The sequence below is a fragment of the Blastocystis sp. subtype 4 genome, assembly GCF_000743755.1.
Source record: "Blastocystis sp. subtype 4 strain WR1 chromosome Unknown seqid_0006, whole genome shotgun sequence".
NCBI classification, from domain to species: domain Eukaryota; class Bigyra; order Opalinata; family Blastocystidae; genus Blastocystis; species Blastocystis sp. subtype 4.
The window spans coordinates 69,547-95,456 of NW_014569541.1; the positions used below are offsets into that span (position 1 = coordinate 69,547).

The 25,910-nt window shown below is 40.7% G+C and overlaps 15 protein-coding genes across 15 annotated transcripts; 4 read left to right on the forward strand and 11 right to left on the reverse strand.

The window, feature by feature from the left end:
- Positions 1 to 26: 26 nt before the first annotated feature.
- On the reverse strand, positions 27 to 1,549 carry JH06_2138 (aspartyl aminopeptidase; the record flags this gene model as incomplete). The annotated part of the gene is made up of 5 exons (XM_014674574.1): positions 27 to 428; positions 460 to 604; positions 636 to 769; positions 803 to 1,132; positions 1,160 to 1,549. The coding sequence occupies 5 exons, from the start codon at positions 1,547 to 1,549 to the stop codon at positions 27 to 29; spliced, it is 1,401 nt and encodes a 466-aa protein (XP_014530060.1).
- An 8,194-nt stretch (positions 1,550 to 9,743) lies between these two features.
- JH06_2137 (hypothetical protein) lies at positions 9,744 to 11,579 on the reverse strand (the record flags this gene model as incomplete). Its single annotated transcript, XM_014674573.1, is given in 7 exon segments — positions 9,744 to 10,145; positions 10,177 to 10,624; positions 10,655 to 10,875; positions 10,904 to 10,984; positions 11,013 to 11,165; positions 11,180 to 11,445; positions 11,477 to 11,579. 7 exon segments carry the CDS (start codon positions 11,577 to 11,579, stop codon positions 9,744 to 9,746), a joined length of 1,674 nt encoding a protein of 557 aa, XP_014530059.1.
- Positions 11,580 to 11,836: 257 nt separating this feature from the next.
- Positions 11,837 to 13,356, forward strand: JH06_2136 (hypothetical protein; the record flags this gene model as incomplete). The annotated part of the gene is made up of 10 exons (XM_014674572.1): positions 11,837 to 11,913; positions 11,945 to 12,112; positions 12,144 to 12,339; positions 12,370 to 12,490; positions 12,521 to 12,584; positions 12,615 to 12,755; positions 12,785 to 12,875; positions 12,905 to 13,189; positions 13,221 to 13,262; positions 13,312 to 13,356. 10 exons carry the CDS (start codon positions 11,837 to 11,839, stop codon positions 13,354 to 13,356), a joined length of 1,230 nt encoding a protein of 409 aa, XP_014530058.1.
- Positions 13,357 to 13,404: 48 nt separating this feature from the next.
- Positions 13,405 to 14,287, reverse strand: JH06_2135 (succinate dehydrogenase; the record flags this gene model as incomplete). The annotated part of the gene is made up of 4 exons (XM_014674571.1): positions 13,405 to 13,864; positions 13,894 to 13,989; positions 14,020 to 14,091; positions 14,121 to 14,287. 4 exons carry the CDS (start codon positions 14,285 to 14,287, stop codon positions 13,405 to 13,407), a joined length of 795 nt encoding a protein of 264 aa, XP_014530057.1.
- Positions 14,288 to 14,429: 142 nt separating this feature from the next.
- Positions 14,430 to 14,833, reverse strand: JH06_2134 (ribosomal protein L44; the record flags this gene model as incomplete). The annotated part of the gene is given in 4 exon segments (XM_014674570.1): positions 14,430 to 14,561; positions 14,592 to 14,659; positions 14,695 to 14,800; positions 14,816 to 14,833. 4 exon segments carry the CDS (start codon positions 14,831 to 14,833, stop codon positions 14,430 to 14,432), a joined length of 324 nt encoding a protein of 107 aa, XP_014530056.1.
- Positions 14,834 to 15,165: 332 nt separating this feature from the next.
- Positions 15,166 to 15,502, forward strand: JH06_2133 (60S ribosomal protein L43; the record flags this gene model as incomplete). Its single annotated transcript, XM_014674569.1, is given in 3 exon segments — positions 15,166 to 15,174; positions 15,193 to 15,296; positions 15,328 to 15,502. The coding sequence occupies 3 exon segments, from the start codon at positions 15,166 to 15,168 to the stop codon at positions 15,500 to 15,502; spliced, it is 288 nt and encodes a 95-aa protein (XP_014530055.1).
- A 602-nt stretch (positions 15,503 to 16,104) lies between these two features.
- On the reverse strand, positions 16,105 to 16,806 carry JH06_2132 (hypothetical protein; the record flags this gene model as incomplete). Its single annotated transcript, XM_014674568.1, has 4 exons — positions 16,105 to 16,294; positions 16,347 to 16,523; positions 16,554 to 16,648; positions 16,681 to 16,806. 4 exons carry the CDS (start codon positions 16,804 to 16,806, stop codon positions 16,105 to 16,107), a joined length of 588 nt encoding a protein of 195 aa, XP_014530054.1.
- Positions 16,807 to 16,955: 149 nt separating this feature from the next.
- On the reverse strand, positions 16,956 to 17,591 carry JH06_2131 (hypothetical protein; the record flags this gene model as incomplete). The annotated part of the gene is made up of 4 exons (XM_014674567.1): positions 16,956 to 17,117; positions 17,150 to 17,363; positions 17,395 to 17,481; positions 17,515 to 17,591. 4 exons carry the CDS (start codon positions 17,589 to 17,591, stop codon positions 16,956 to 16,958), a joined length of 540 nt encoding a protein of 179 aa, XP_014530053.1.
- Positions 17,592 to 17,826: 235 nt separating this feature from the next.
- Positions 17,827 to 18,888, reverse strand: JH06_2130 (hypothetical protein; the record flags this gene model as incomplete). The annotated part of the gene is made up of 5 exons (XM_014674566.1): positions 17,827 to 17,872; positions 17,903 to 18,129; positions 18,160 to 18,618; positions 18,649 to 18,783; positions 18,814 to 18,888. The coding sequence occupies 5 exons, from the start codon at positions 18,886 to 18,888 to the stop codon at positions 17,827 to 17,829; spliced, it is 942 nt and encodes a 313-aa protein (XP_014530052.1).
- A 645-nt stretch (positions 18,889 to 19,533) lies between these two features.
- On the reverse strand, positions 19,534 to 20,852 carry JH06_2129 (hypothetical protein; the record flags this gene model as incomplete). The annotated part of the gene is given in 8 exon segments (XM_014674565.1): positions 19,534 to 19,563; positions 19,623 to 19,671; positions 19,702 to 19,898; positions 19,929 to 20,055; positions 20,070 to 20,227; positions 20,258 to 20,396; positions 20,427 to 20,723; positions 20,755 to 20,852. The coding sequence occupies 8 exon segments, from the start codon at positions 20,850 to 20,852 to the stop codon at positions 19,534 to 19,536; spliced, it is 1,095 nt and encodes a 364-aa protein (XP_014530051.1).
- Positions 20,853 to 20,880: 28 nt separating this feature from the next.
- On the reverse strand, positions 20,881 to 22,133 carry JH06_2128 (MEK1 protein kinase; the record flags this gene model as incomplete). The annotated part of the gene is made up of 10 exons (XM_014674564.1): positions 20,881 to 20,936; positions 20,967 to 21,086; positions 21,113 to 21,161; positions 21,192 to 21,282; positions 21,313 to 21,382; positions 21,413 to 21,596; positions 21,628 to 21,684; positions 21,775 to 21,825; positions 21,910 to 21,978; positions 22,029 to 22,133. The coding sequence occupies 10 exons, from the start codon at positions 22,131 to 22,133 to the stop codon at positions 20,881 to 20,883; spliced, it is 852 nt and encodes a 283-aa protein (XP_014530050.1).
- A 334-nt stretch (positions 22,134 to 22,467) lies between these two features.
- Positions 22,468 to 23,698, forward strand: JH06_2127 (calreticulin; the record flags this gene model as incomplete). Its single annotated transcript, XM_014674563.1, has 3 exons — positions 22,468 to 22,546; positions 22,578 to 22,910; positions 22,941 to 23,698. 3 exons carry the CDS (start codon positions 22,468 to 22,470, stop codon positions 23,696 to 23,698), a joined length of 1,170 nt encoding a protein of 389 aa, XP_014530049.1.
- A 69-nt stretch (positions 23,699 to 23,767) lies between these two features.
- On the reverse strand, positions 23,768 to 24,172 carry JH06_2126 (40S ribosomal protein S20; the record flags this gene model as incomplete). The annotated part of the gene is made up of 3 exons (XM_014674562.1): positions 23,768 to 23,843; positions 23,876 to 24,050; positions 24,088 to 24,172. 3 exons carry the CDS (start codon positions 24,170 to 24,172, stop codon positions 23,768 to 23,770), a joined length of 336 nt encoding a protein of 111 aa, XP_014530048.1.
- Positions 24,173 to 24,500: 328 nt separating this feature from the next.
- Positions 24,501 to 25,026, forward strand: JH06_2125 (40S ribosomal protein S19; the record flags this gene model as incomplete). Its single annotated transcript, XM_014674561.1, has 4 exons — positions 24,501 to 24,690; positions 24,722 to 24,831; positions 24,862 to 24,935; positions 24,966 to 25,026. 4 exons carry the CDS (start codon positions 24,501 to 24,503, stop codon positions 25,024 to 25,026), a joined length of 435 nt encoding a protein of 144 aa, XP_014530047.1.
- Positions 25,027 to 25,101: 75 nt separating this feature from the next.
- Positions 25,102 to 25,720, reverse strand: JH06_2124 (hypothetical protein; the record flags this gene model as incomplete). Its single annotated transcript, XM_014674560.1, has 7 exons — positions 25,102 to 25,147; positions 25,169 to 25,233; positions 25,264 to 25,344; positions 25,376 to 25,416; positions 25,447 to 25,508; positions 25,538 to 25,659; positions 25,688 to 25,720. The coding sequence occupies 7 exons, from the start codon at positions 25,718 to 25,720 to the stop codon at positions 25,102 to 25,104; spliced, it is 450 nt and encodes a 149-aa protein (XP_014530046.1).
- Between the last annotated feature and the right edge of the window lie 190 nt (positions 25,721 to 25,910).

A 25,910-nucleotide genomic window follows, 5' to 3' on the forward strand; every position in this document is an offset into this window, starting at 1 on the left:
TTAATTGATCCCAACAAACAGAATGATCAATACTCCTCACCCAATTTCATCATTGGTTCAATTCCACCCCACTCACGATAAAACACCTCCGCTAACTTCACTCCAGTCTCAATGTCCTTACTACCTCCCATCTCACGAATACTATGCATTGCTAGTTGTGGAATACCCAAATCTGCAGTTAAAATGCCCAATTGAGCCGAAATGTGCGGTCCTACCGTGGATCCTTCTCTCATATTTTGCTTCTTCACACTCACTTGCAAAGGCAATTCATGTCTCTTACATAACAGTCGCATCACCGATGCTGATGGTGATGAAGTTGCCATATTTTGATTTGCAGCATAACTCATTGTCACTCCATGATTCACCATACAACGGTGTTGTGACTCATATTTATCAGCGTACTCAGGATTGTATGCATGAGCCACATCCTAGGTGTGATTCCTTCTCTTCATCACTCACGTAAGAGAGTAAGAATGATTTTCGAATCGCTTGAGAGACATTATCCGACCCCGAAAGAGAAGTGATTAAACATGACAGACTGTTTCCTTCAGCTCCACAAAGTGAATTCGAACCAATCTCTTCATGATCGAAGAGAGCAAGGACTCTGATGATCATTCCTAGCACAATTCTAGTACCTCACCATGTGATCATCTTCCACAGGCTTCTCCAGAGAATGAATGAAACCAGTCAAACCACAATACGTCATCGACAAATTATCGATTTTCCCGCTAAATACGAATTCATTATGAAGACCACCAAGAGTCGCTTGCTATGTGTTAGATTCCTTATCAAACAAGGATACATTCATATCATACAGATAGACATCCATATCGAGAATGTCTTTGGCCTCGACACCGGCTTGTGCGCAGATCAACTCAACAAGTTCCTTGTGGTGATTCTTGTAAATAGGAACCGCTTTCTCCTCCTCCTTCAGCTTCTTCTTGTCATCTTCGTTCAGGTCTTCGGTATCCTTTAAACCGATAATCGGAACGAGCTGGGTTTCCTTATTAAATGTGATCTTGTCTCCAGTACGTTCCTTGTCATCTGAGAGATGAATGGCCAGAGAAGGGATAAAACACAGACTCTTGCGGATATCGAAGATCTTTGACTCAATATGACCATCTTGCTCGCACTATAGATGAAATAACGCCTCAATAACCACAATCACACGTCCAGCAACCGCAAGATCACGATCAGCCCATGTATAGAACTTGCCACCTCCATAAACCTCAACTCCCATCATCATATGTCCATCCTTCTCTTGCTTGGAAATGGGCTTCAGTTTGAGTGATGGAGAGTCTGTGTGGGCTGCAACAATTGCAAATCCATCTCCCTTCTTAAATTGAGGTCCAACAGCAAATGCAAAAAGAGAAGTCTCATTTCGTGTGTAGAAGTATCTTCCATTAGGTCTCACTTTGCCTTCCCAGTTCTCCTTCTCACTAAGACGCGTAAAACCGGCAGCAGACAATTGCTTGATACACTCGTTTACAACGTGGAATTGAGTAGGAGTCTTTCTCAAAAACTGAACAAAACCTTCAGCAGCAGACATAACGCAAATACAAAGAAGAAAATGGTCATTGAATCAAACCGGGAGTTTGGTTTCTCAACAAACAAGTCATTTCAATTCCCATATGGTATTCAGTGAATATGAATATCTCCAGACTAGATATTAGAGCTCATTCAATACTTACCATAGTTATGATTCATCACTTCATTACGAATAATCTGTTCTACCTTGTCACATACCTGCTTCGCTGCATTTCCTTTCCCAATATACATAGATCGCTTCTCCAATCGACATCCGAATACTACTCCCATCGAAGTAGAAGCGTGATCAAACAGATCTACAGGAGGGAAGCAGATGAATTCGAGAGCGTAACGATTCTCTCCAAAACATACACTTTTCAGCGACACACAATCATCAAACACCACTTCACACATCACTTCAATTCGATTCTGCCGTGTTCTTAACATAACCAAATAAGTTCGAGTAATCACTAAGCAAGCCTGAGAGATGGAATAAACAGCCAAACAGTCTTCATTCGCATACTTCCCGTCATTCACACACATCATCCATCCTCTCCCTCGACAATACACTGGATCGTATGGTAACAGAACTCCGTTGATGGTAAGATTTGGGGCACGTAAGCGAAGAGGTGAATAGGAACTACCTTCAAGAGATGATCGGAAGAATTGAAGATTGGTAAGAAGGTGTTGAAGAGGCCGAGTAACACGAGTTAATGAGTACATCAGATAGAACAAGGAATGCTTGATCTGTTGAACCAACGGCCTAAACCCATACGAACTTCGTGATGATGCTAAGAACGGAGAGAAGGAAGACAAAGAACCATGCAGAAGATGTGACTGGACAGAAACGTGTGCTAAGGAGAGAATCATAGTAAGTGCTCCCAACCACGTAGTGATCACATTCAATGCTACAAGCGAGACATTTGTCAAATTCTGATCAATGTACCTAGTAATCGCTCTGCCTGTATGTTGCAACTGTGTCAGTAGATTCGACTGATGTGAACCATGAATCAAGTCGACTGCTAATCGTTCCAGATTCTCCAGTAAATTCTGGAGGAAAACTGCAGGAGCTCCGATACAGCGAAGACTTAAGAGCAGAACTGGGATTTGAAGGAGGAGTGCTCGCTTATACGAATGGAACAAGAGATTTCGCATATACGACATCCGACGAGGGTATGTTTCAGCAATGGTTATTGGGTGCAACGACACACATAAGGAATCGAGAAAGAACAATGGACATGTTGAGATGTGTGGAGGTGTGAGAGACAGTGAAAGTGTAAGAGAAAGTGATGAAATATGAAGTCTTTGAACTCGAATATGTCTGGATTCCTCATACAATTGACTTCGACTCTTCATCACATTCAATGCAGATGCACGTGGTTGACGTGGGTAATGATAATGAAATCGCTTGTTGGAGTAATCATGAAGTGATATAAGATAGTCGAAGATTGAAGCAAAATTATTGGGTCTGATCAGATCTCGATCAATTGTAGAAGGATGAATCGATTGAAACATTGTGATATGCTTGATAAGGCAATGTTCCAATACAAGGGTTATTGGAGCTACATCACATTCAATATTGGTAATAAATAAGCAATGACCGAAATCGGCACTATTTCCTTCACACATACTACAACGAATATTAAGACAATATTGAGTAGACTGTTGTTGTGTGGGGAAGGTTGGTTTCATTACTAGCATCACAGGATACTTTGCCTCCATCAATTGATTGCTCACCTCGAGACGATGAAGAGAGACCTGGACATCTGTTAACGCATTCCGACAAACACGTAAACACAACTGGGTTCCACTCAGACACATAAGATCATATCCCCGTGCTGTAAGTAATGTTAAATGAATCGCGGGAATTTTCACTTCTAAACGAAGAGGTCGAGAAATGAGAGTTTCATTGGAGAGTGGAATTTGTGGATATCTGGATTCATCAACAGGGAGATACTTCAGATGAACGAACACAACAGACCGTAACACCTCGACACTAGCAGCTAACCGCTGGTCGTGATCCGAATTAGGGACACGCAAATGAATACGTGTTCGTGAAGTTGAGCAATCCAATTTAAGATGACCTTGAAGAGTACTAGTCCCGCGGGAATATATTGGTAATACATCCACATCAAGAACATGACTCCAATCTTCATCAGCCCAAAAAAAGGATGAGGACGAATATGGCGCAATAAACCACACATCAGCTTGAGGGACTGCATATTGACGAATTTGAAGTGGGTAAAGCGTTTGATTGGAAAAGATCACTGGTAAGTCAGTTCCTCCATATCTGGAATGATCAATAACTACGTCCAAAGAACCATTATCACGGGAATTCACATGAACTAGCAAGAACTCCATACTATCTGATAGAGTGCGTAGATAGAGAGTCTTATCATGATTAGAACCACGTCGAATCTCATCAAGATGAATGAGAGAAGAAGACCAAACTCCAGGTCCATTGAGTAAGCGAACTCGGAAAGCCTGCTTACATCCATGAATGAGAGAGAGAGGTAGAAGCTGGTTAACTGGAAGAATGAAGGATTCACTATCTGGAGCTCCTTCTTGGTGGAGTTCAAGATGAAGAGAGGTATTGTTAAGAATCTGGATTCGGGGTGTAAGAAGGAGAACATGTGTCATTGGAATAGAATCAGGAGCTGGTAGCGAAGTAAGAAGAAGAGAGTGAGTATAACGAACAGATAGACCCAATCGCCAGCGATCTGTTAATGTAACAACTCGGTTCTGATACGTTTGAATAAGAGAACGAAGTTGGATAGGAGGTGAGACATTAGTAGTGGGTGTGGAAATTGTTAAGAAACGATGCACAGAATCCAACAGAAGAAGTCGATTAGACTCTTGCTCAAAATGCTGATTGCAAACTTCAGTCTCTTTCTCTTTGCTGGTAAAGCAATGAAAGAGAAGAGGAAGAGTAGATTCGATCTGAAGCCAGAAAGGAACAAACACTTGAATGGTGATTCCTCCTCTGAACCATTCACAACGACATGTGAGGGAGAGAGGATTTGAATCATAGTCTGAACATTCCATAGTGCATTCAAAACATTCATCTTCATTTACAGTTTGATTAGAATCAAGCCAACTACTCCAGATACCCAGCAAGTTTAGAAGGGATACACTTGTATCACATCGCATATGTAAGGGAGTCATAGCAAGGACTCGATCTGACCAGTGGTCATAAACAGGATACTCTTGTAGAGAAGAAAGTAGAATCGAATGAGTATCAGCAAAGAGTGGAAGTGAAATAGACGATACAGAACAATTCACAGCAAGATGAATTGGCAAACAGTTGCGAATGGTGATTAGAGGCAAGAAGGACACTTGGTAACGAGAATGGGACTGTTTGAATGAAGAGATTACCAATCCTAACTCACTAATATCCTGGCAGAGTTCTTTCTCATCACATTCTCGTACATCACTGCGATAACACTTGCACTGAAGACTTGAAGTAAGCTGACTGCCCTGAATCTCAATTGAACTGAAGACAAACCCATTCAGTTGACGCTCATTCAGACTCTGTAAACGTTTTGCCTCTAATTCCTCTGCGTTACAAACAAGTGGTTGGATTTGAAAATGCAGATAAGGGAGATGAGACGCATAAGGTGGACTCACTATTTCGGAGTGACCTGTCATGATCTGGGCAAATACTAAGACATGCCCCAACCAACAACGAATGAACAGTGGAATGTTGGTACCATTCACCAGCTTCATTCCTCCTTGAACACGCATAACAATTGCTTCCGAAGTATGAGGTTCAATTGTCACATCCACACTCTGTGAGAACAATACACTCGCAAGACGTCTATAGGATCCACTGCGATTCAACTCACGAATCACCCCTTCCAGATGTTGTTCCAACTCCTCTGTCGCTTCAACCACATAGTTAACTGTTGAATGTGAGTCAGAAGATCGTTGAAGAGGAACAATCAAAGGTTCGTATCTGCCAAGTGGAGAATCCAACTGTAAAACAAGATTTGAGTAAGCTGAGAGAGAGGCACGAGGAGAAAAACGACCTAATGGAGGCATTGTGGCTAAAAGTTCGCGATTCCCGTGTTTATCTTCTCCTTCGACACTACATCTGATTGGCTATCTCAGGAATACATTAATGAACCTCCCATCTCGTTTTCAATGTACGTAAGACCAGTTGGTTCTCGTGTTTCATTCTCTTCTGCTGACAATGCTCGTAATACATTCCATGGCAAATTCATTTGAAGAGCTGAGCTGGGAGTTACACTTACGGAAATATCTTCATTAAGGATTCCCGTGCATTGAACTAGAAATGAGACAGAATCTCTATCCTCACAATCCAACTCTTCTAAGAGAGTCTGAAGAGGTGAATCAAAAGTATAATTAGCGTTAAGGACACATCGAGTATGAAAGTGTTGGAAGGTGTTCTCTCCATTCAGTAAGAAGTGATGAAGTCCTATAAATACGACCAAATTATGAGCTAATTCTAATCGAAACATAACCGCGGGAATATCACATTCAATCTGAAGAAGAGATGAAGAATGAGAAGTGTGTGGAGAGGAAGGTTCGAGAACATGAAGAGCTGATTTGAAATGAGAAACAACATCAAGAACTAATTGTGCAGTATTGAGAGAGAGGAGAAGAGAATTAGTAGGATTAGAATCAGCAATACGAGTGGCTTCAATTTGATCCACAGAAGTTGTGATAGAGAGGTGAGAATTACCAGAGACATGAAGTGAAATAGCAACAGGGAGATCAATGACAGAGGAAGTGTGAGAGTACTGATTCTGGACATAATGATCAAAAACACAAGTGAGGCCATAGAGGAGAACCATGTATTCACATATGGTAGAGTCATTCACACAGAAGGTTATAACAGAATTTGTACTGACTGAGCAGATAACTGATTGTTCACGATCCACTAGACTCAAAGACATGTCTTCAACATTCAATTCAATAGCGTACTTCTCGTGAAGAAGCAAAACCAACTGTTGTATGAATTCATTGGAATTTGAGGAGTGTTGATTGGATGATGAGATGGTCTTACTCCAATCAGAAAGCAAAGTAGCCAATGTTTCTGGAAAATCAAATCCAAGTTCGATTTGAATTCCTATCAGATCTGCTGAAAGAGAATGATTATCCAATGTTAGAACGAGAAAGGGAACATCCGTAGTCTGGCGACGTAGAAGTGATCTTGATTGAGTAGAGAGTGATACATCGAGAAGAAAGAAGGATCCTTGAAGGATCTCAGACATGAGCAGAGAGAGTTGGAGATTAGACAGAGAGAGAATAAGACAAGTTGATGTATTTGATGAGAGAGAGACTGAAGCTTTTGTAATGGAGACATCGAATTGAAGGAAGGAAGGAGATAACACGGAATATGAAGAAGTTGACTCATGGGAACGTGGAAGTGACTGATACAACTGGGACTGGCATTGTATCAAGGCTTCAGAGATTCGCTGAATTGACAACATTAAAGCAGGTTCAAGACAGAGTGAGATGGACTGTATATCGAATTCTATGGAGCGTGCCTCTGGGTTACCTTCAAGAGAGTTCAGATCCAAAGTAGCAGAGAGGTCTGTGATAGTGTTGAGACTATGAAAGGAGTCGTTTATACTAAATGCTGCGTCCAGGATATGAACAGAGAAACATGGAACAATCGATTGAATCTGAAGTATCGAGGTAAGTTCACCACATGAATAAACAACTTGAAGGTCATTAAAGGAGATTTGAATCATCGGATTAACAAACGTCAGTGTTAGAGTAGTGAATGGAGATGAAGACTTAGTAGTCACAACAGTTGAGGAAGAAGTCACTTCAGAAGAGAACCATAACTTCTTCCCAATTTCTGCTACTCCAGAAAAACCCTTATAATCAAGACTATGAAAAGAACTCACTTGAATAAGCTGCTGGATGAGATTCAACTGAATGAAGGGACAAAGTGTACATTCCAATCCAGTAAGAACCACCACCAACTCATTCGATGAAGAAACACTTACCACGACTCCTTGCCAATCAGGCCCATTTCCTAACTTCAAGACACAAGCATTATTCAAAGTCAACTTAAGAGAACCGATCTGCAACTCTTGTTTATGCTTCTCCTTCGTATTCATACAGTAACGAACAGTGTGGAGTGACAGATTCAACTCAACATCATTTGATTGCATGTTAACAACGCATCCCTCACAGTCAGCATGAACTTCAAAGTCTCGTTGAGATGAAGACGGAAGTGGATTCGAAAGGGCTATTACCGAAGCAGAGGGAGTTTCCTTCGAATGAAGCAATTTGAGAGTAGTTTGTATGGGTTCAAAGAATGAATGAATTAGTTGAAGGAATGAGAAAAGATAGGAATCCAAACTGACTTCAAACAGAGCTAATGTCACATGCATCAAGAGCTTGCCAGCAAGTACTGATTGAGGCATATAATAAGTGCTCTTAAGAGTTAAGAAAGGACCATGGGATGATGAAGCAAACAAAGCATGACCTTCCGTAATTGCCTCAGAAGTAGAATAATCACTTGAATTTAAATAACTAATTACTAGCGATTCTAATGAAATATCAACAAAACGAGTCATTAGAGTATGAGTGGTGTCAGCTACCAGATTTGTTAAGTGACATGCCACACCTCTACGATCTGTCTTGTTGTTAGTTAGTACAATTGTAACTGATTCCAGGATCACACTCATATCAACTGTAACATCCTCAGGCCGAATGGAGAGATAACACGGGTGCACATTTGCAAGAGACACAAGAGGGAAGTCGATTGGAAGCATATCAAACACACGGAACTGGAGATGATTAAGGAACAAATCACTTACATTCAAATTCATACGATGAACAGAACTACTTCCGCTTTCACTTACTTCTGCCAAACTCATTGAATCCCCGCGACCTTCGCATGCTGTCACAAAAGATGGCTCCACACGCCGTCCCAAGGAGTGAGTAGCAGAAGTGATGCTAAATACACTATTGCGACGATTCATACGTTGCGGTCGTCGTTGTCGTAATGTCGCACTTTCGGCTAGAGACGAAAACGAACCAGACCGTTCTCGTATTTGTGATTCTTCAGCCATCGACTGGAAATCTGATGACCCTTCTCGACTCCGAAAACCAGAGAGCGAACGGAAGGAAGCGGAATCATCGGATCGCACAGATTGAAATTCGGATTTGTGGGAAGCAAGAGAATTAGAACGAGAGACTCGTGATGAGGAGTGGAGAAACTCAGAATCTTCCTTCAAATATGTCTGAAAGAGAGAGAGAATGGAAGGAGTATCTGGAGAAGTTGAGCCAAATGCTGTGGACACAGAGAAGAAGCCAGTGGAAGGATGCTCCTTAAGTCGAGTAACAATCTACGCATGAGAATACATAGTGGAATAGACGTCTTGATCATAACTGACTGTTGGAGGAGATACGATACAATCAAGAATACGAATGAGATGATGAAGAGCTGATAAGTCAACACAGAATTGGAGAGGAGTCAATGTAAGAGCCGTTGTAATATGAATCTCTTCAATTGGAGAATTATCATTGATAAGAGGAAATGCTAATAAAAGCTATAAATTAGGAATGACAAAAATCAAGACTTTAATATCAAAATCATGAATAACTTTCAATTGATGAGACACGATGTAATGAGGATCATCATACAAGTCACTCATATCGCAGATTACCAAATGAAGATGAGATAAAGAACAAGTGAGTGTAACACGATCCAAGGATTCAGTGAATTCATTCAGTGAGCTGATAGACATGCGATTACCTGTATAATCATTCAGCACAATTAGATCCTTCTCTTCTTCAGTTAGTTCACCACGAACACTGTTATCTACTCCTTTAGAGATAAGTCCTGATTCTTACCACGCAAATGAATCTCAGGTATGTTCAACACTATCATACTGGAATCCAGATCAGAAACATCTGATGGAAGATAAAAATGAATATTCATGAGAGACAGAGAAGGATGAATGGTATACAAATATGTCAAAATCGTGAAGATTTGGGGCACTTCTGTAGTAGAAGTATGACTATGAACAAAGGGAATGATAAATGAATACTTAGACTTTGGAGTAATAGAAACTGATGATTCTGGAATGTCAAAAAAAGAAGCGATTTTGATTATTGATGGAATATTCCAAATAATGTCCATATTATTAACATTTCCATAAATAAATAACGAATTACCATATTTCAATCGAATTTGAATCATATCTTGTTTCTCATGATAACCGCGGGAATCATCTAATGGTTATTCTGCAAAAATGGAAATAACTCAAATCCTCACTTCCCTTCAATAAATACTTCAGTTTCGGATGTTCGCTTGTATAATCCTTCAAAGCAAGATGAGAAACAGTTAAACCCACTTCCCACCAATCATATGCAATTCGCAATGTGAGTGAAAGAGTATTGATAAACAGACAACACAACACACGTTCCTGAAGACGAGAAGAAGGAGAAGATCGTGTTGAGATAGCCGAGTCAGCGATCAATCGAAACTTGATCTCATTCACATTGACTCGAATCATTGTCTTTAAATAGTCCTCAGGCAGATCAGGGACTTCCGTATCTAATGGAACCTCAACTGGCTGTTCTTCCGTATATCCAAAAAACGACCAGATTTGTTGCCGAAGACTAGGAGGCTATTCCATAAATAGTGTTGATTTTGCTCACTTGTTGAACAAGACGTATTTCAGCTTCAGCAAGAGATCTCCATAACAGAATAGTAGGTGTTGGGAGAATATTCTCACAGTCTCTTACTTGATTTACTTCCTCCTCAGACAATTCACAATTCTCCTGAAGTTGACGTAAATACAACTGATGATAGGTCTGACCAGTTACCCACATTTCATGGAGATGACTCTGCTTGTAAGTACACTTCAATCGACGAATATTGCGAATAACACAGCGTATGCCATATTTCCATAATAACCGTGGATATGAAGACAGTGATGAAACTCCCCCTTCATTAAGAATGTCTCGTCGCACAAGCGAGTAATTATCACGATTCCCAGTACGAGTGATAAATGAATTGATTTGAACAAGTGAGAGAAATTGGGTATGTGACACAGACAATTCAATATGAGGAATCTGAATATACACTGATTGATCAGGACCACTCCTACTAATGAACATCTCTTCTCATTCACACAAGTCATAATTCTTTCTTGTATTAGCAATACAGATAATTAGATCAGGAATGTTAATTAGGTTAACATTCCCCTCGTCAGGAAGTTTCAGTAAATCAATCATCTCACGAAGAGAATACGAATTCCAATTTCTTTCCGTGATATTGTTGAAGTAGAGTTTGGCATTCTTCATAGTGAATTGCTTGTAAGACTTAGTAGCATCGAGACGAGAATCGATTAAAGTCTAAAGAATACTCACGAACCATTCTTACGTTGAATAAGAGAGAGTCAATAATCATTCCGAAAGCGAAATATGGTGAATCAGGTAAACGATCTTCATATCGGATGTGAATCTGTTCATCAAAAGAAGCAAACAACTACATTTCGAAGAGTAATTTCCAGGTTCTTAACAATATTCTTTAAAAAGGACCGGAGATAACTCCCTTCATCTTCACCTCCCTCTTCTTTTGCCATTAATGCTTTTTGTAGCTGACGACGAATCTCAGCAACTGAAATCTCCGAAGCTTTGGCATTCTACAGTTCAATACGTGGAAATGCTCTACATAGTAGTTACGAATCGAGTCCTCGATAGAATAATCATCGATTGGTTCGACAACCAAGCAAATATCCTCAGCCTTAACGTTAGAGAGAAAGACAAGACGAACTCGCAGTTTCAACGGTTCATTTGAAAAGATTGAAGATGCCGACAATTTGACTTCCAATGTTCCAACAACGCCACGAACAACACCCACAGGAATTGAAAGACTATCAAGAAAGGATTTCTTCGCTTCCAAATTGAAATATCGAATGTGTCCTAGAGCTAATACGTCAATTTCAAACTCAACCGTTGTAGATATCCGACTGGAGGTTCTCTTTTGTCAGGCATTTCTCTTCAAACACCTTGCTTAGCAACGAACTAAGCAAGCTAGATATGTTCCCCTCCAACATTGTGCAGAATACATGAGATCCTATAACTGACAGATTTTTTGGAATGCCAAAAGTATTCATGCTACTGGATTGTCAGGTTCTTCTTCCTGCATCGTTGCTATTGTACAGAGCATGTATAGAACCAACATGGATACAAAGTATCCAAGACGATGGTCACAATGGCATCACTAATGAAAGTGAATCGAGTACACCTTAGCAGCTCTCACACATACCAAAAACACTTCATAGAGTCTTGAGTACCGATCATTATATCTTCCATGTTTGGTCGACGAGCCACGTTAGTGGCAATCAATAAGTGTCTGGATACATATCAGCAAAATGAATCGCTTCCTCCGTAACTGAGAGTGAGATCTCGTGATGTTCAGGAAACTCTTCAAAGCATTCTCCTCAACATTTTTGAAGTCAGTTAAAAAGATTGAAGAGGAGGTAGCAGCAAAACTGGAAGAAGGCAATCCTGATGATCACGCTAGACACGAAGAATATATGTTATCCTTTCTTCCTGATAATCTTAGAGCTCAAATATATGCACATGTGTTGGATATGAAGAGTGTCTTTGAGCAGTAGAAATCGTGGGATTGCCAATGCAAACACGTTAACAGCATTAAAGAAGATCATGACAGAAGAAAGTTGGGAATCTCTTGTTCAGAATCTAGAGCAGGTTGTCAAAGTATTATATGTTCAACCGAATAATTGTATCTTTGATCCAAATGATACTGCCTCTGAGAAATGGGCAGGATTAATCTTTCTCCGTCATGGTGAAGTAGAGTTGGAAAGAATGTTTAATCGGTAGGGATACTATGTAGAGAATGGAGCTCATCATAACTTTATGTTCTTGGACTGTATAGATCTCTTGGGAGTAACAGATCATGCGTTCTACAATGGAACTGAAATTGCTTATGAGCGAGTCCAAAGTTGCTGTTGTTGAATTTTATCATATCTAGTTGTTTCTCGTTCCGCTTGTCTTGTAGGGATAGTTACATTTGTTCAGTTAATTGATACTGTGAAGTGAGATTTGAGTGAGATTTTCATTATAAGAGCTTTAGATACAACAGAACAGGAGATTAATGATGTAGTAGCATATTTGTTGGCTCGGAGCGTTCGTTTGGCCAAAGAAAAGGAACGAAAACGACAAGAAGAGGAAATGAAGCGACAAGAAACGCTTCGACGACATTTAGCGTAATGTGTGTTATTGGGCCAAAACATAGGGAATGGAGAGAATATCTGAAATCTGGTGATATTCAGAATGTATCACGATATGTGATGGGAGGATTTGATATAAACTCGGATATTGGTGTTGTAGGAAGAATCTGTTGTGTTCCACATAGCTTCGAGACAAACCGTTGATCATTGCCATGTCATCACGATCAACTGAACTTGTTCATTATCTGTGTGATCATGGAGCTGATGTGAATGGAGTGAATGAGAATGGAAGTACTGCTCTTCATTTGTGTTGTCAGATTGGATGGGTGGATGGAATCAACCAATTGTTAGGTCGAGGAGCGCGAATCCTTCCTGATAAACAAGGTAATACACCCCTTCATATTGCAGCTCAGCAAGGAAATCGTGAGGTTATTGAATTGTTCATTCGATTGAAAGCAGAAGGTCGACAGGTGATGGATAAGAGATGAAGTGATTGAGTAGGGCATTGATTGGTCTCTAAAGAACAATGAAGGAGAGAAAGTGGTAGATTGTTGTATGGATATGGAATTAAAGAAAGTGATCGTACCAAAAGGAGTCGTTGGTTATTCGTTTGATCGATATGGGTGTTTGTTTATGAAGCAATCGTGCTGTGTTAGTTTGAAGAGATGACTCTCAAACAAACATTCTAATGAAGCTTATGAACTAGGTGTTTGATATGTGCTATGCTCCCTCCTGGATTGAGATTCTTGGGACAGGTATGCGTGCAATTCATAATAGCATGACAACGATACAGCTTGTAAGTATCATCCAATTCACGGATTCGCTCTTCAGTCATTTCATCTCTTGAATCTATGATCCATCGATAGGCTTGTTGAAGAACCATTGGACCCAAATACTTGTCAGGGTTCCACCAATACGAAGGACATGAGGTGGAACAACAGTTGCATAGAATGCACTCATACAATCCATCCAACAGTGCTCGATCCTGGGGAGATTGAAGATTTTCCTGATGATAGTCAGTATCCTGTTTCGTCTTTTTCATTAACCAGGGACGAATCGATGCATACTGTTCATATGAGTTGGTTTGGTCGATCACAAGATCACGAATCACAAACATATGAGGGAGAGGACGAATTGTGGTTGTTCTACAATTCAAGGTCAACAGAGATCTTACTTTCGGGGATCTGAGGTGATAGGTGTGATACACACCAGTCCATTCTCTCCATTGATATTCATTGAACAGGATCCACAGATTCCTTCTCTGCAAGAACTACAAATGATAGTAAACTATTATTCATACCGTCGGAATGTGAATGTTGGATCGATTGTTTGCTTGATCTGAATCAAGGCGTCAAGAATCATGTGATTGCATCTACCATTGACATGTGTATCAATTCATACTTGCTTACATCCACTGCATATCGCTCCATATGAGGCTTAATATCTTTTGCAGGGTTGAATCGATAGATGTCAAACAACCGATAACTTGCCGCTTTTTCTTGGGTAGATAGACGAGCAAAAGAGCGGAGAATATTAAAGTGTACCCTGACAGAGGATTTAGCAAGCATTGTTTGACAGCTGTCAAGATTGACAAGACACTGACGAAGACAGAATCAAAAATGACCTCAATTCTACAAGTACTGTAGCAAGTGACAAAACAAACAAACCAGACTTTCAAGAGATTTATTCATAGAAACCATGAGAAACGCCTTAATACTGCTGAGCATCCTTATTCTTCTTCTCACCAATCTCAAGGGTCTTGCAGCGCTTCAGAGGTCTCTGAGCCTTAGCCTTGCACTCCTTGCACTCCAGACGGAGCACCAGCTTCTTGGTCTGCTTCGCCTATACATAAACCCATTCTTAGAGTATCACCTTCTTATGGAAGATAGGCTTGGTCTGACCACCAAAACCCTTTTGCTTGGAATCGTATCTTCTCTTTCCTACATTCATAATCTCCCTTCACATCAACACTTACCCTGAGGAGTCAGAGAAGCCTTTCCAGCCTTGTACTGGGTAACCTTGTGCTCAGTGTGCTTATTGCACTTCTTGCAATAGGTGTTCTCGGTCTTAGGAACGTGAACCTACACATCGATTACTATACGTTCTTTAACCATCAAGACATCACTCAATTGAACTAAGGAACCATTTCCATACCATTTCCACAAATAAGATCAAATGAAAGGGGTTATGGAGCCACAGCAACAACACATGTTCAGTGACCAATATTGATTGATTATCAAGAATGAGCAAAACGCCGCTCGGGTATTTAATAATGAGGGGTAAAATTACATTCCTGTGTTTTGAATCCATTTCTCCTACCAAGGAGATGTCTCTGGAAACCCTTTGCTTTCCTCACAGTTGTTTAAGGGCATCACCTCTTTTTTGCAAATTATAGAATGGTAAGATGGAAGCAAATCGAGTGAACGTGAAATTTTGCGAATGAAGAATGGCTTTTGTCTAACTCCATCTCTAGGGTAAGAGAACTAAGAAGGTTGGTATTTGCGGAAAGTACGGAACGAGATATGGTTCTTCTCTCCGAAAGATTGTGAAGAAGATTGAGATTTCCCAGCATAGCACGTATACCTGTAATAGATGTTGTGATGTGTAGCTATGCTTGCGCATTCTGCGGTAAGAACACTGTGAAGAGAACTTGTGTGGGTATTTGGGAATGCAAGAAGTGCGGTAAGGTCCTCGCTGGAGGTGCTTGGAGTGTTGCTACCCCTGCTGCCTTAACTGTCCGATCTTCTATTCAGAGACTTCGTCGCTCGAAAGTCGAAGCATAAATGGAGCTGATGGTTACCCTTACTCACTTGATCTTGTTTGGTACAAACAGTAAAATCTACCTTTGCAAGTTTGCACAGCTTCTTTTGGAAGAACCCAACTCCAGGAATAATGCTAATAACACTCTTCACAATTCTCTCAGCAAATACTTTTTGTGGGTCCTGCATCTCTAATGACACTTTGGATTCCGAATGGACATCTACTTATCATCCAGTTCAAGAACGACTACAAACGGAGTGGTATGCGAATAAGAGAGACAGAAGAATACAAACGATATTGAGTGATACTTCCTGAAGAAGGAGAAGGATGGAGAAAACTAGACATGAAACAATACCAGTGAGACCACAGATATTCTTAGGATATCGGATAAGGAAGTAGATACGAAGGATGACACACAGGATGTAGCCAACAAAAGTACACGTCGAAGCAATAGTCCACGGCGTAATCTACAGTTACAACAAACTAGATATACATACTCGAACATGAAGTACACCAAGTACACTTAAACATAGGCAAATGAGACGCATTCCTAATGCTACTGTAGCACACTCTAGAATGTGAAAATGAAAAGATAGTTCTACTCACGACCCACCCACTTTTGCCATCAACCGACAACTAACGCTAAGAGGATTGTAGATAGACGTACATTATAAGATTCTGCTGTTCGGTACAACTGATAACCAGTCAACAACTGTACGACAACAATACAAAAGAAACATGTAAGGAAAATACCACGATGTTTCTTCGTTGGTTTCATCATCTCTTCAATGGAGTCAATTTGGTTGTCCATCTTTCTTTGAATAGGAGGTTTGTAGGCCGAGAAATGCGCCATATGGCGCAACCAACGAGAGAACACAACAAACAACACAGAAGTGCATATCTACACCAAATAACGATTTCATTTCCTTGGCAAGAAGACTGTTGATATCATCATTAACTCTTCTAGTATTCTTCACTCCATCCTGTTCTTCCACCTCCAGCCACTTCTTGGTATTGAAATCATACTCAAATCGTTTGGGTCCACTACAAGTAACTCTCATAATTCACTTCTACCTAATCGGAGAGGACCACCAAATCTGCATATTTGGACTTTGCTTGTTTATCACGTAATTACCCTTAGATCCCATACTAATCGATAAAACTCCGCTCTTTATCATTAACACTATCGATTAAAGCATACTGCAATGTCGTAATCGAGATTGTCACAATCATCGGAGACTCCATCTAATGCAGTTTGAATAGCATCAAGTTCTTCATCAACCAGTTTATTATACTCTGCTGCACTACCAGCAAAAGCACTACGCATCGTTCTAGAACCACGAAAGCTACAAGGATCGTGTTGCTGCAATTTGCTTCACCACTCTCCGAGAAGGCAACGAAAGTAAGGAACGCTTCAAGGCCAACATGACCAAACGAATACTTCCAACAAACAAAACAAGAACCATCAGAATGAATTTAATATCTCTCAGTGTACATTCCATCCTTGAAGAAGTGGAAGGTAGGCTTCACTCCATCGACATATTCGCAGACAACAATCATTTCCTGAAGGTGGCTGAGACCGGAAGCATCCTTTCCAGCAGCCTCGGCCTTCTCCTTCATCTCACGGATCTTATCTTCCTAGAGATTATTCTTCACCAAATATGACTCACCTGAGCATCGTAATCAACAGTTCCATGATAGTAGTCATAATCACCGAAGTTCTTCAGGATCTTCTTGACCCATTCGTTCATCTCGTTGACGAAGGCCTCCTCTCTTGAAGGATTGGTCTCCTTCAGCAGCATGCGCACCTGCTTCACATACTTCTTAATCATAGCAGTGAAGGTCTTCTTGTCCAGAGCAGTCTCGTCTGTGTACTGCAGGAGACTACACACTCAGTCCGGTTCAATAATCCTACTTGTGGTTCTGAACAACATCCAGGATCTTCTCCAGCTCGGGATCCTCAGCGTCCTCCTTAGGAACCATGGTAGCCTCAACTGAGTACCTACAGAATTACACTAGATTTAAACGAAACTACAGGAGATCAGTCTCAGTGTGGGGGAGAGAGTCAGAAACGAGCTCGCAGCATCCGAAATGGTCAAAGTACACAATCATTATTCGAACAAGCCACTAGGGAAAGAATATGTGAGAGTGGAGAAAATGGATGGCAATGAATGGTCGAAATCATTTCATTGGTTCCTGCCTGATCTTTATTATAAATGACAGAAAGCATCTGTTCGTGCAGATAAACATGATTCTATCGAATCTAGAGTCTTTGATGGAAAAAGGAACAACTCTCATGACTCAAAGATGTGGAAGTGAAACAAAGATGACAACATAACAAATATCATTATTTAGGAATATACATAGGTTCTTCGTTAGATATATTAACCCCTCTATAGATGACACACTTATCTCAAACTCACTTGTAACTACCACCGAAAGGATTGTACGTCTCAAGAGCATCCTTTTCATCTTCATCTTCTTCAACTGGCTGGTGGGATGCAGATTGAGTGGACTTTTGTGTTGTTTTCTTTTCATTCGTTTTCTTCTCTTTGCTCGATTTCATCACTGCTTGTTCATATTGTTTCTCTCGTTTCTCCAGATCAGCTTCTGTAAGCTTTGTTACTGAGACCGTTTTCCAGCTTCCAAACTATTAATTACCATGCGAGAGATAAAATACAAGATCTTCCTCTGTCATTGTCGATTCATAATCAAAGTTGTATTTGATTGGCTTTTCTTCTTGTTGAGGAGATTCTGAATTTTCAGCTTTATCGGTTACTTCTGGAGTATCTTCTGGAAGAGGAGGTGGAGGAGGGATGTTTCCTTTGGATGCATCATAGATAACCGGTCCATTGCTAGTTCCTGCATCAGCTGGTGTCAACTGTGTACCATAGGGTGCTCCGTAGAATGTTCCATAGGATGAGGTGGATGATGTCATCGTAGATTGTCCTGGGACTTGAATGGACATCGGTAATGGAGGTGGAGGAGGAATTACACCATTATAAACAATAGGTTGAGTAGGATAGGGACGAACTGTATCATAGGCAATTTGAATAGGAGGGCGGTCAAAATAGGCAGCATAGGAATTCTTCTTTGATACAGGCTTGCGTGACACTCCAGTCATGGCTCCACGAGCCTCCTACAACTCATTTCTCTTAATCACACCTACTTCCTCTGCTTTCTTAATAATTTTTGCTACCTCACGCTCCTTTGCAGCTTGACGTTCCTTGGTAGTCTTTTGCCTGTCTAGAAAACGTTCCACATTCTGTTTATGACGTTCCGAGTTTTCGTGATTCTCTCTGTTCTACAGATTACTCGATTCCAACATCAAAACAATCTTATTGTCAACACACCAATAATTGCAATAGGTGCAATGGTATCGTGGCAACGACTTCCAATAGGATGACATCTATCCCCAAGAGAAAGAAAAACGAGATTAGCACAAGTGGCAACTTTTCTTGTCACTATTTTCCACATGGAGAACGAGAATTCCGTAATCACTATAGAAATGAAATGAACTACAAGGAACCCAGCTTTCTGTGGTATTCAATTGCCATGTTGTACAAATACAGTACTCTACCCGTCATTGCGAGTGTTGCTTATATCGTTTTGATTGCAAAGGACTGGCCATTTGTTTATGGTTTGGTTGGATGGGATGAATGACCCATAGAGAATCACTCTGTTTCTGTCTTTTGTATTCTTGTACGAGAATGGATGTGACATCCTAATTATTAGTGCTTTGTTCTCATTGGTATTCTCACCTTGATGATCACCATTGAATCTCAACCATCCTACTTTGTACTGAATGCTAGTATTATTGAGAGATAGACTCGAATCTATCCAGACAACTTAATCAGGGACAGTGAATCCTTCATTATCCATTATCGTCTTTTCATCACATCCTTACGATGGTTCTGGCTCATAACTGTCTTTTATCTCTTGTGCATCAATAGTTTTCTTCCTTCGTGTAAGGACTCCCTTTCTCTCCAAATCTGTCACTGGCAACTCTTCTTTTCCAAGACAACTCTGGGTTATCTACTTGCTATTGGTGTTCTCATCTTCGTGTATGTGTACATAGTAAGATCTACAACAAAACAAAAGAAAGATTCATGTGTTTGTTAAACGATTTACAATAAGATCTACAGTCAGTGGATGATATCGAGCCATATGCTGAAATACAATCTTGGACAGTCTATGTATCATCATCAACTCAATATAATACGTATCAGGAAGGGTTTTAGCAAAAGAAGCATATCCAAGGACTTGAACACCTTCCATCACCCAACTCGAGGTAGCAGTATTATATGAGACTCCTTGAATAGAACAATGGACAAGAGAATCATCATCAATTTCAGGAAGTGTTACATCCATCACACCGATCCCTTCAATGGAAACCAAGGTGTGATCCTTATAAAGTAACTATCTATTACCTCTCAATATCAACTGTACAGTAACTTCTTGAATATCACGCACTTTTCCAGTAGCATCAGTATCAATGAAATACTGAGAACAATGAGAATCTTTCCAGAGTAACTGTAAAGGGGTACTTCCTTCTTCGATTCGACCGAAACGTCTACTATTGATCGATACGAGAATCCATACTCCACAAACAATAGACCATTGAGAGGAATATTGGCATTCCAAGAATAGAACGATAACAAGGAAGGAACATCACATGAAGAGTATGGAATGGGAATGATAGGGAACCGTCGATCTTGATAGAGAAGGAAGTAATTATCTTCAGAGAGCTAGAAATCAACGAACCATGGAAACACTACGCGACTTGTTACTGTAAAGAGACGGGACTCTGCTTCAGACTCACTATAATCCACATTGTTGAAATAGATCACATCCATTACGAATACACTATTATCACTCAGAATAACGTCAAAAACACAGTTTCCTCGATAGTTGAGTCTATTCATCATAACGTTATTTTATCTATACACACTACCGGGTAGATTTGATTTTACAACCTTAGAATATCCATTTACGGATCGGAGAATTGTCTTCCCTCGTTTTGATGACAAAATATAACGTTTGCCTTCTGGTCGTGGCATAACAAGCCAATTTGCATTCAAATCTGGTGGAATTTCAATCATCCACTCTGGAAGACACAAAGTGGAACTGAATCTCCTTCGACGTTCTAAATCCTTTAGTGCTTCTGGTTTTCGTTTTGTTTCTTCTACCATTCGAACAGATTGCGTTTCATCCACAGCCAACAACACTTTTTCCCGTCTCTTCCTACACATTAGATGCAGCAAACTCCATAAACGCAATCATTTCATCTCTTCGCTGGCGGTTGCGATCAAGCATCTCCTTTCGTCGTTTCTCCTGTAGAATAGAGAACGATTTGATCTTCACCCCCTCCATTCAATCAATCGTCTTCAACAAACAAGTTCTATTTCTTTTTGCTTTTCAACCAATCTGATACAATTTGCATACTAACTTCTTTTGCTACACATTAGCTACATTAATGACTATCACTAATAGGCTTTCCATCAAGTCGAAGATACCTATCTTTGATTTTCAGTTGTGGGAGCATCCTTAAACGTTCTTCTTTCAACCAGTCAGACAAAAATGCAACCAATTCAGGATTCAGTTGACCTACATGTTAATGTCTACACTCTTACTGGTACGAAAAAAAGTATCGAATCCATATTGTGTAATACTTGTTGCCAACTATCTCTCATAACCACATTTCATACCCACATCCACATGTGAAACACTACTTTGAATTGGATAATACCCTAGAGCCGCCTCCATAATAACCAATGCCATGGACCAATAGTCGCATTTGTATCTATCCATTGAGAATATGAGGAAAACAAACGTGTAATCTTCGGAGAGCAAGCGTTCTGGACTCATGTATCGCAGGGTTCCAACAAACGTGCGACACGAACCTACTTGTTAATCAAAGAACTCTTATTCACTCTGTCTCTTGCTAATTCCAAAATCGGAGAGTTTTACACTACCATTACTATGAAGGAGAATATTACTAGGTTTGATGTCGCGATGGGTGATTCCAGCTTTACGGATCTCAGAGAGAGCACATACCAACTGCCAAGTAATGCAACGAAGAACGCGATCTGGGATTGGAGATTCTCGTGAATACCACTTGAGATAAATTCACTCATTTAAAACCCACATGGTCCAAAGAACCGCTATCCATGTACTCCAAGACAATACACACACTTCCTTCTTCAAAATAAAACCCCTTCCTTTGTACAATACTATACGTCAAAGTTAGACACTAAATCAACTATTCCGTTGCTGTGATACTTGACATACTTTCCTCCTCATGGATCAGTTGATCCCGATTTGCTTTATCGGTTGTCATTATTTTCTACCTCTTACTCTCGATCTCCACCTATAACCTTCACAGCCACATCAATATTATTTGAAATATCATGGTATAGAGACACCATACCTGACGCACCACACCCAAGTGTCCGAATGAACCGCAAATTGGAATCATTGTATCCCTACGACTCAACACCTTCAATCACAAATACAGCCTATAGAATAATCAAATAAAAGAATTCTTACCTCAATTGCCTTGCTACCTCGAACAAAGCGGTTATCGGTGAAACGATAGGATTCCCGGTAGTCCACACTTGATAAATCGAGAGAAGGATGAAGCTTTCGACTCATTTATTGCGATCACAGCAATTACTGATTGTGCAACCTATTTGATTCGATAGATTCTAAAGTAGAAGCCGGTGATGTTGGTGAGCTCTTTTGTGTCATTTCAGTTTATTGACGATTCCCTTGTTCAAGATCTTCTATGGGGATTCTATCTTTTCTGCTAGCATCAAATGACAAATTGTCAATAGAATGAAACAGTTTGACAAGTATAGAAAATCGGTACTATTTTTTACAATAATCCATAAATAGGTCTGATCCGTGGGATTGCAGTTTCAGAAGGTTCTGGAAATGCAACATCATCTTCCTTAGATTCTTTCGTGATCACCCTAATTTGTGCAGAATGAAGTATACTACGTTATTCATTGCTGTTCTGAGCCTTGCTATGGCTGAGATCTACTTCCAGGAGAAGTTTGAGGAGGGTTGGATTTTCAAGGGATGGGTTAGCGTTAGGATATGAAGACCGTTGGGTTAAGCCAACTCAGTGGAAGAAACCTGAGGAGATGGGTGAATGGGCTTGGACTGCTGGCAAGTGGTATGCTGACGCCGAGGATAAGGGTATTCAGACTTCTCAGGATGCTCGTTTCTATGGTTATTCAGCCAAGATGAACAATGTTTTCAACAATGAGGGAAAGACTCTTGTCCTTCAGTTCACGACCAAGTATGAGCAGGATATCGATTGCGGTGGTGCATATATTAAACTGCTTCCTTCTGGACTGGATCAGGCTTCCTTCGGTGGTGACTCTGAGTATTCCATCATGTTCGGACCTGATGTATGCGGAGCATGTAATATCATTGTTTTCCACTGACTTGTAGCTAACAAGAAGACCCATATCATTTTCCACTACAAGAATCAGAACTTGGAGTCCACTGAGAAGTTCCGAGCTGTGATCGATAACCTCTCTCACATGTACACTCTGATCATTCGTCCTGATAACACCTTTGAGTACCGTATTGATGGTGTGCAGGAGGCCAACGGAAAGCTGGAGGAGGGATGGAACTTCCTTGCTCCTCGTACGATTCCTGATCCTACCGACAAGAAGCCTGCTGATTGGGTTGATGAGGCCCAGATTCCTGACCCTGAGGACAAGAAGCCTGCTGATTGGGATGATGAACCTGCTGAGATTCCTGATCCCTCTGCAACCAAGCCTGAGGATTGGGATGACGAGGATGATGGTGAGTGGGAGGCTCCTATGATTCCTAACCCTGAGTACAAGGGTGAGTGGACTCCTAAGATGATTGATAATCCCGATTACAAGGGTGAGTGGACTCCTAAGATGATTCCCAATCCTGATTTCGTGGAGGATGATGCTATTTACAATGTGTGCAAGAATTGTGAGTATGTGGGCTTTGAGCTGTGGCAAGTCAAGTCTGGAAGCATTTTTGATGATATCATTGTCACTGACTCTATTGAAGAAGCTGAGGCCTTTGCTAAGGAAACCTTCTTCAAGAAGGTTGAGGGCGAGAAGAAGATGTATGATGAAATGAAGGAGGCCGAGAAGAGAGCTCAGGAAGAGGAATTGGCTGCTGCTGGAGATGCTGAGGATGAGGATATTGATGACGAAGAGCTGTAAAGTGGTTACAGTGTTTGTGAGAATCATGTTTTTACAACAAACTCATTGGCTTCAATGAAGACGAATCAGTTAGTGCATAGCAACCTCCACCTGCACAGAAGCATCAATCTGAATGGTAGTGATGCTCTTCACAACCTCCATAGGACTACACATTAACATTTCCTAATTGCTTCCTACGCGACGAGATCAATCACTCTCTTGTGAATTCTCATCTCCAGATGCTCCCAGGTGTTGGTTCCCTCTCCGCAAGGAGACTTACGGGTGGTGATGCGGAGGAACTTGGTAGGCATACGCACAGGTCCAGACACCTTAACGTTCTTGCTTAGAGCGAGACGCTTGATTTCCGAACAAACTATAAAAATAAACTTCTCACCTCCACAAAATCATACCCTTCTCCACGGCCTTCACGTTGGTCGAAACCAGAGTAATACGAATGCGGTGCACTTCCTCGTTGACAACTTTATCCTTCTCCATTGGTATAGTAAAGGGCTGTAAAACAGACGATAACCTGAACTATGTTATGCTTTTTCGCCTCAAACAGTCAACATGTTCAGTGATTGGATGAGCATGATAATCAAAAGAAGCGGTTTGATACTCGATGTCGAATTTATACAGGAATTGTGTCTGTATGAACCTTAATCTACTTTGTAATCATCAATTATTGCACTGGAGTTCCTGTTCGTTATCCAAATGTATGTATATTGCTAATTTTGTGAAATGGAACAAATTGTGGTGGAAGGAAAAGAAGTGGCAAGTTCCAACTTAGATTCCTTTGATATTCCTTTCTAACATTTGTTAATAGATGGAGAGAATCGATAAGAGTGTCATTACTACTGCTAAGGATGTGGAAGCTATGAAGCTGATTCAGGCTTACGCTGACTTCTTGAAGCGTTCTGGAAAGATTGAGCTTCCCAAGATGCACGATATCATGAGAACTCGTGTGTTCAGTGACTACATTCCTCTCGATGAGGACTGGTACTACATTCGTTGTGGTAGATAGTTTATTGAGGTGTTCATACATAGCTGCTATTGCTCGTCACCTGTACATGAGACCTTGTGTTGGAATTAACTCTCTGAGAGAGCACTTTGGTGGAAAGCATCGTAATGGTGTGCGTCATTCTTACCATGATCATGTATGCTAGTTTATTTGGTTTGAGAAGTAGGCTAATGGAACCATCATCCGCAGTGCTATTCACAATCTGGAGAAGATGGGTCTGGTTGAAGAGGCTAAGAACGGGTAGTTCTAGTGGTCTCCGTTGATATGTAGAGGCCGTAAGCTGACTAAGGCTGGACAGAAGGAGTTGGATCTCATTGCCAGACAGATCTGAATGAAGTAGATCACTAGTGCAATATCTGTCATTTGTTTGATTGAAGAAACACTCGACCAGCCATCCTCCATCACTTCAGAACGAATGCGTTCCACCAATTGTGGTGTTAGGATTTTCTTCTCTATGAATTATATGTTCAAACAACTTCTTACCCAGGTAGTACTCAATCATATCCGCAAAGTCCTCCTCAACGGCATACCAAATTGGCTAATCCTTAATCTGAACCAACATTCCAACTGTCTTGCCTTCATTGTTTCCGCAGTCATATTTAGCACCATGAGATAACAAGAACTCGGCACAGGTACGATCTTCACAAACCTAAATAATAACCATATTAAACAAAGAGTACATGAAGAGGAGTATCTCCATCAACATCCTTCAGCATTACATCTACAACTCATAGCCATCAGACATTTTCACCTCCTCCACGGTTTACAAGGAGTTCTAAAATGTCAATATGCCCGTACGAAGCAGCAGCATGTCTAAAATGAACATCCACCACAATACCAACAAAGGAGAATAACCAGAGGAATCCTGTGCATTGGGACTGACTCCAGAATCCAGAAAACGCTTCACTGCATCAATATTCCCGTCTCCGGCAGCAACCATAATATTGTCGTCGGAGTATGAGTCCTATTAATAACAGCACCTATTAACGAACGACAATGAGTCCCAGAACTTCTGTTATATTCATGTATAATGTATGAATTGTCTTTCAACAAACAATCTCTCGTGACACACTCGAATAAATTAGAACTTACTTCAGCTTCTTCTTGGGACGGAGTTGGCTGCTGTGTCCGCACTTCTTCTTACGGCAGTTGTGAGCACGAGGGGGAAGACGAGCGTAGCACTTACGGCAAATCATCTTCTCGCAGTTGTACTTC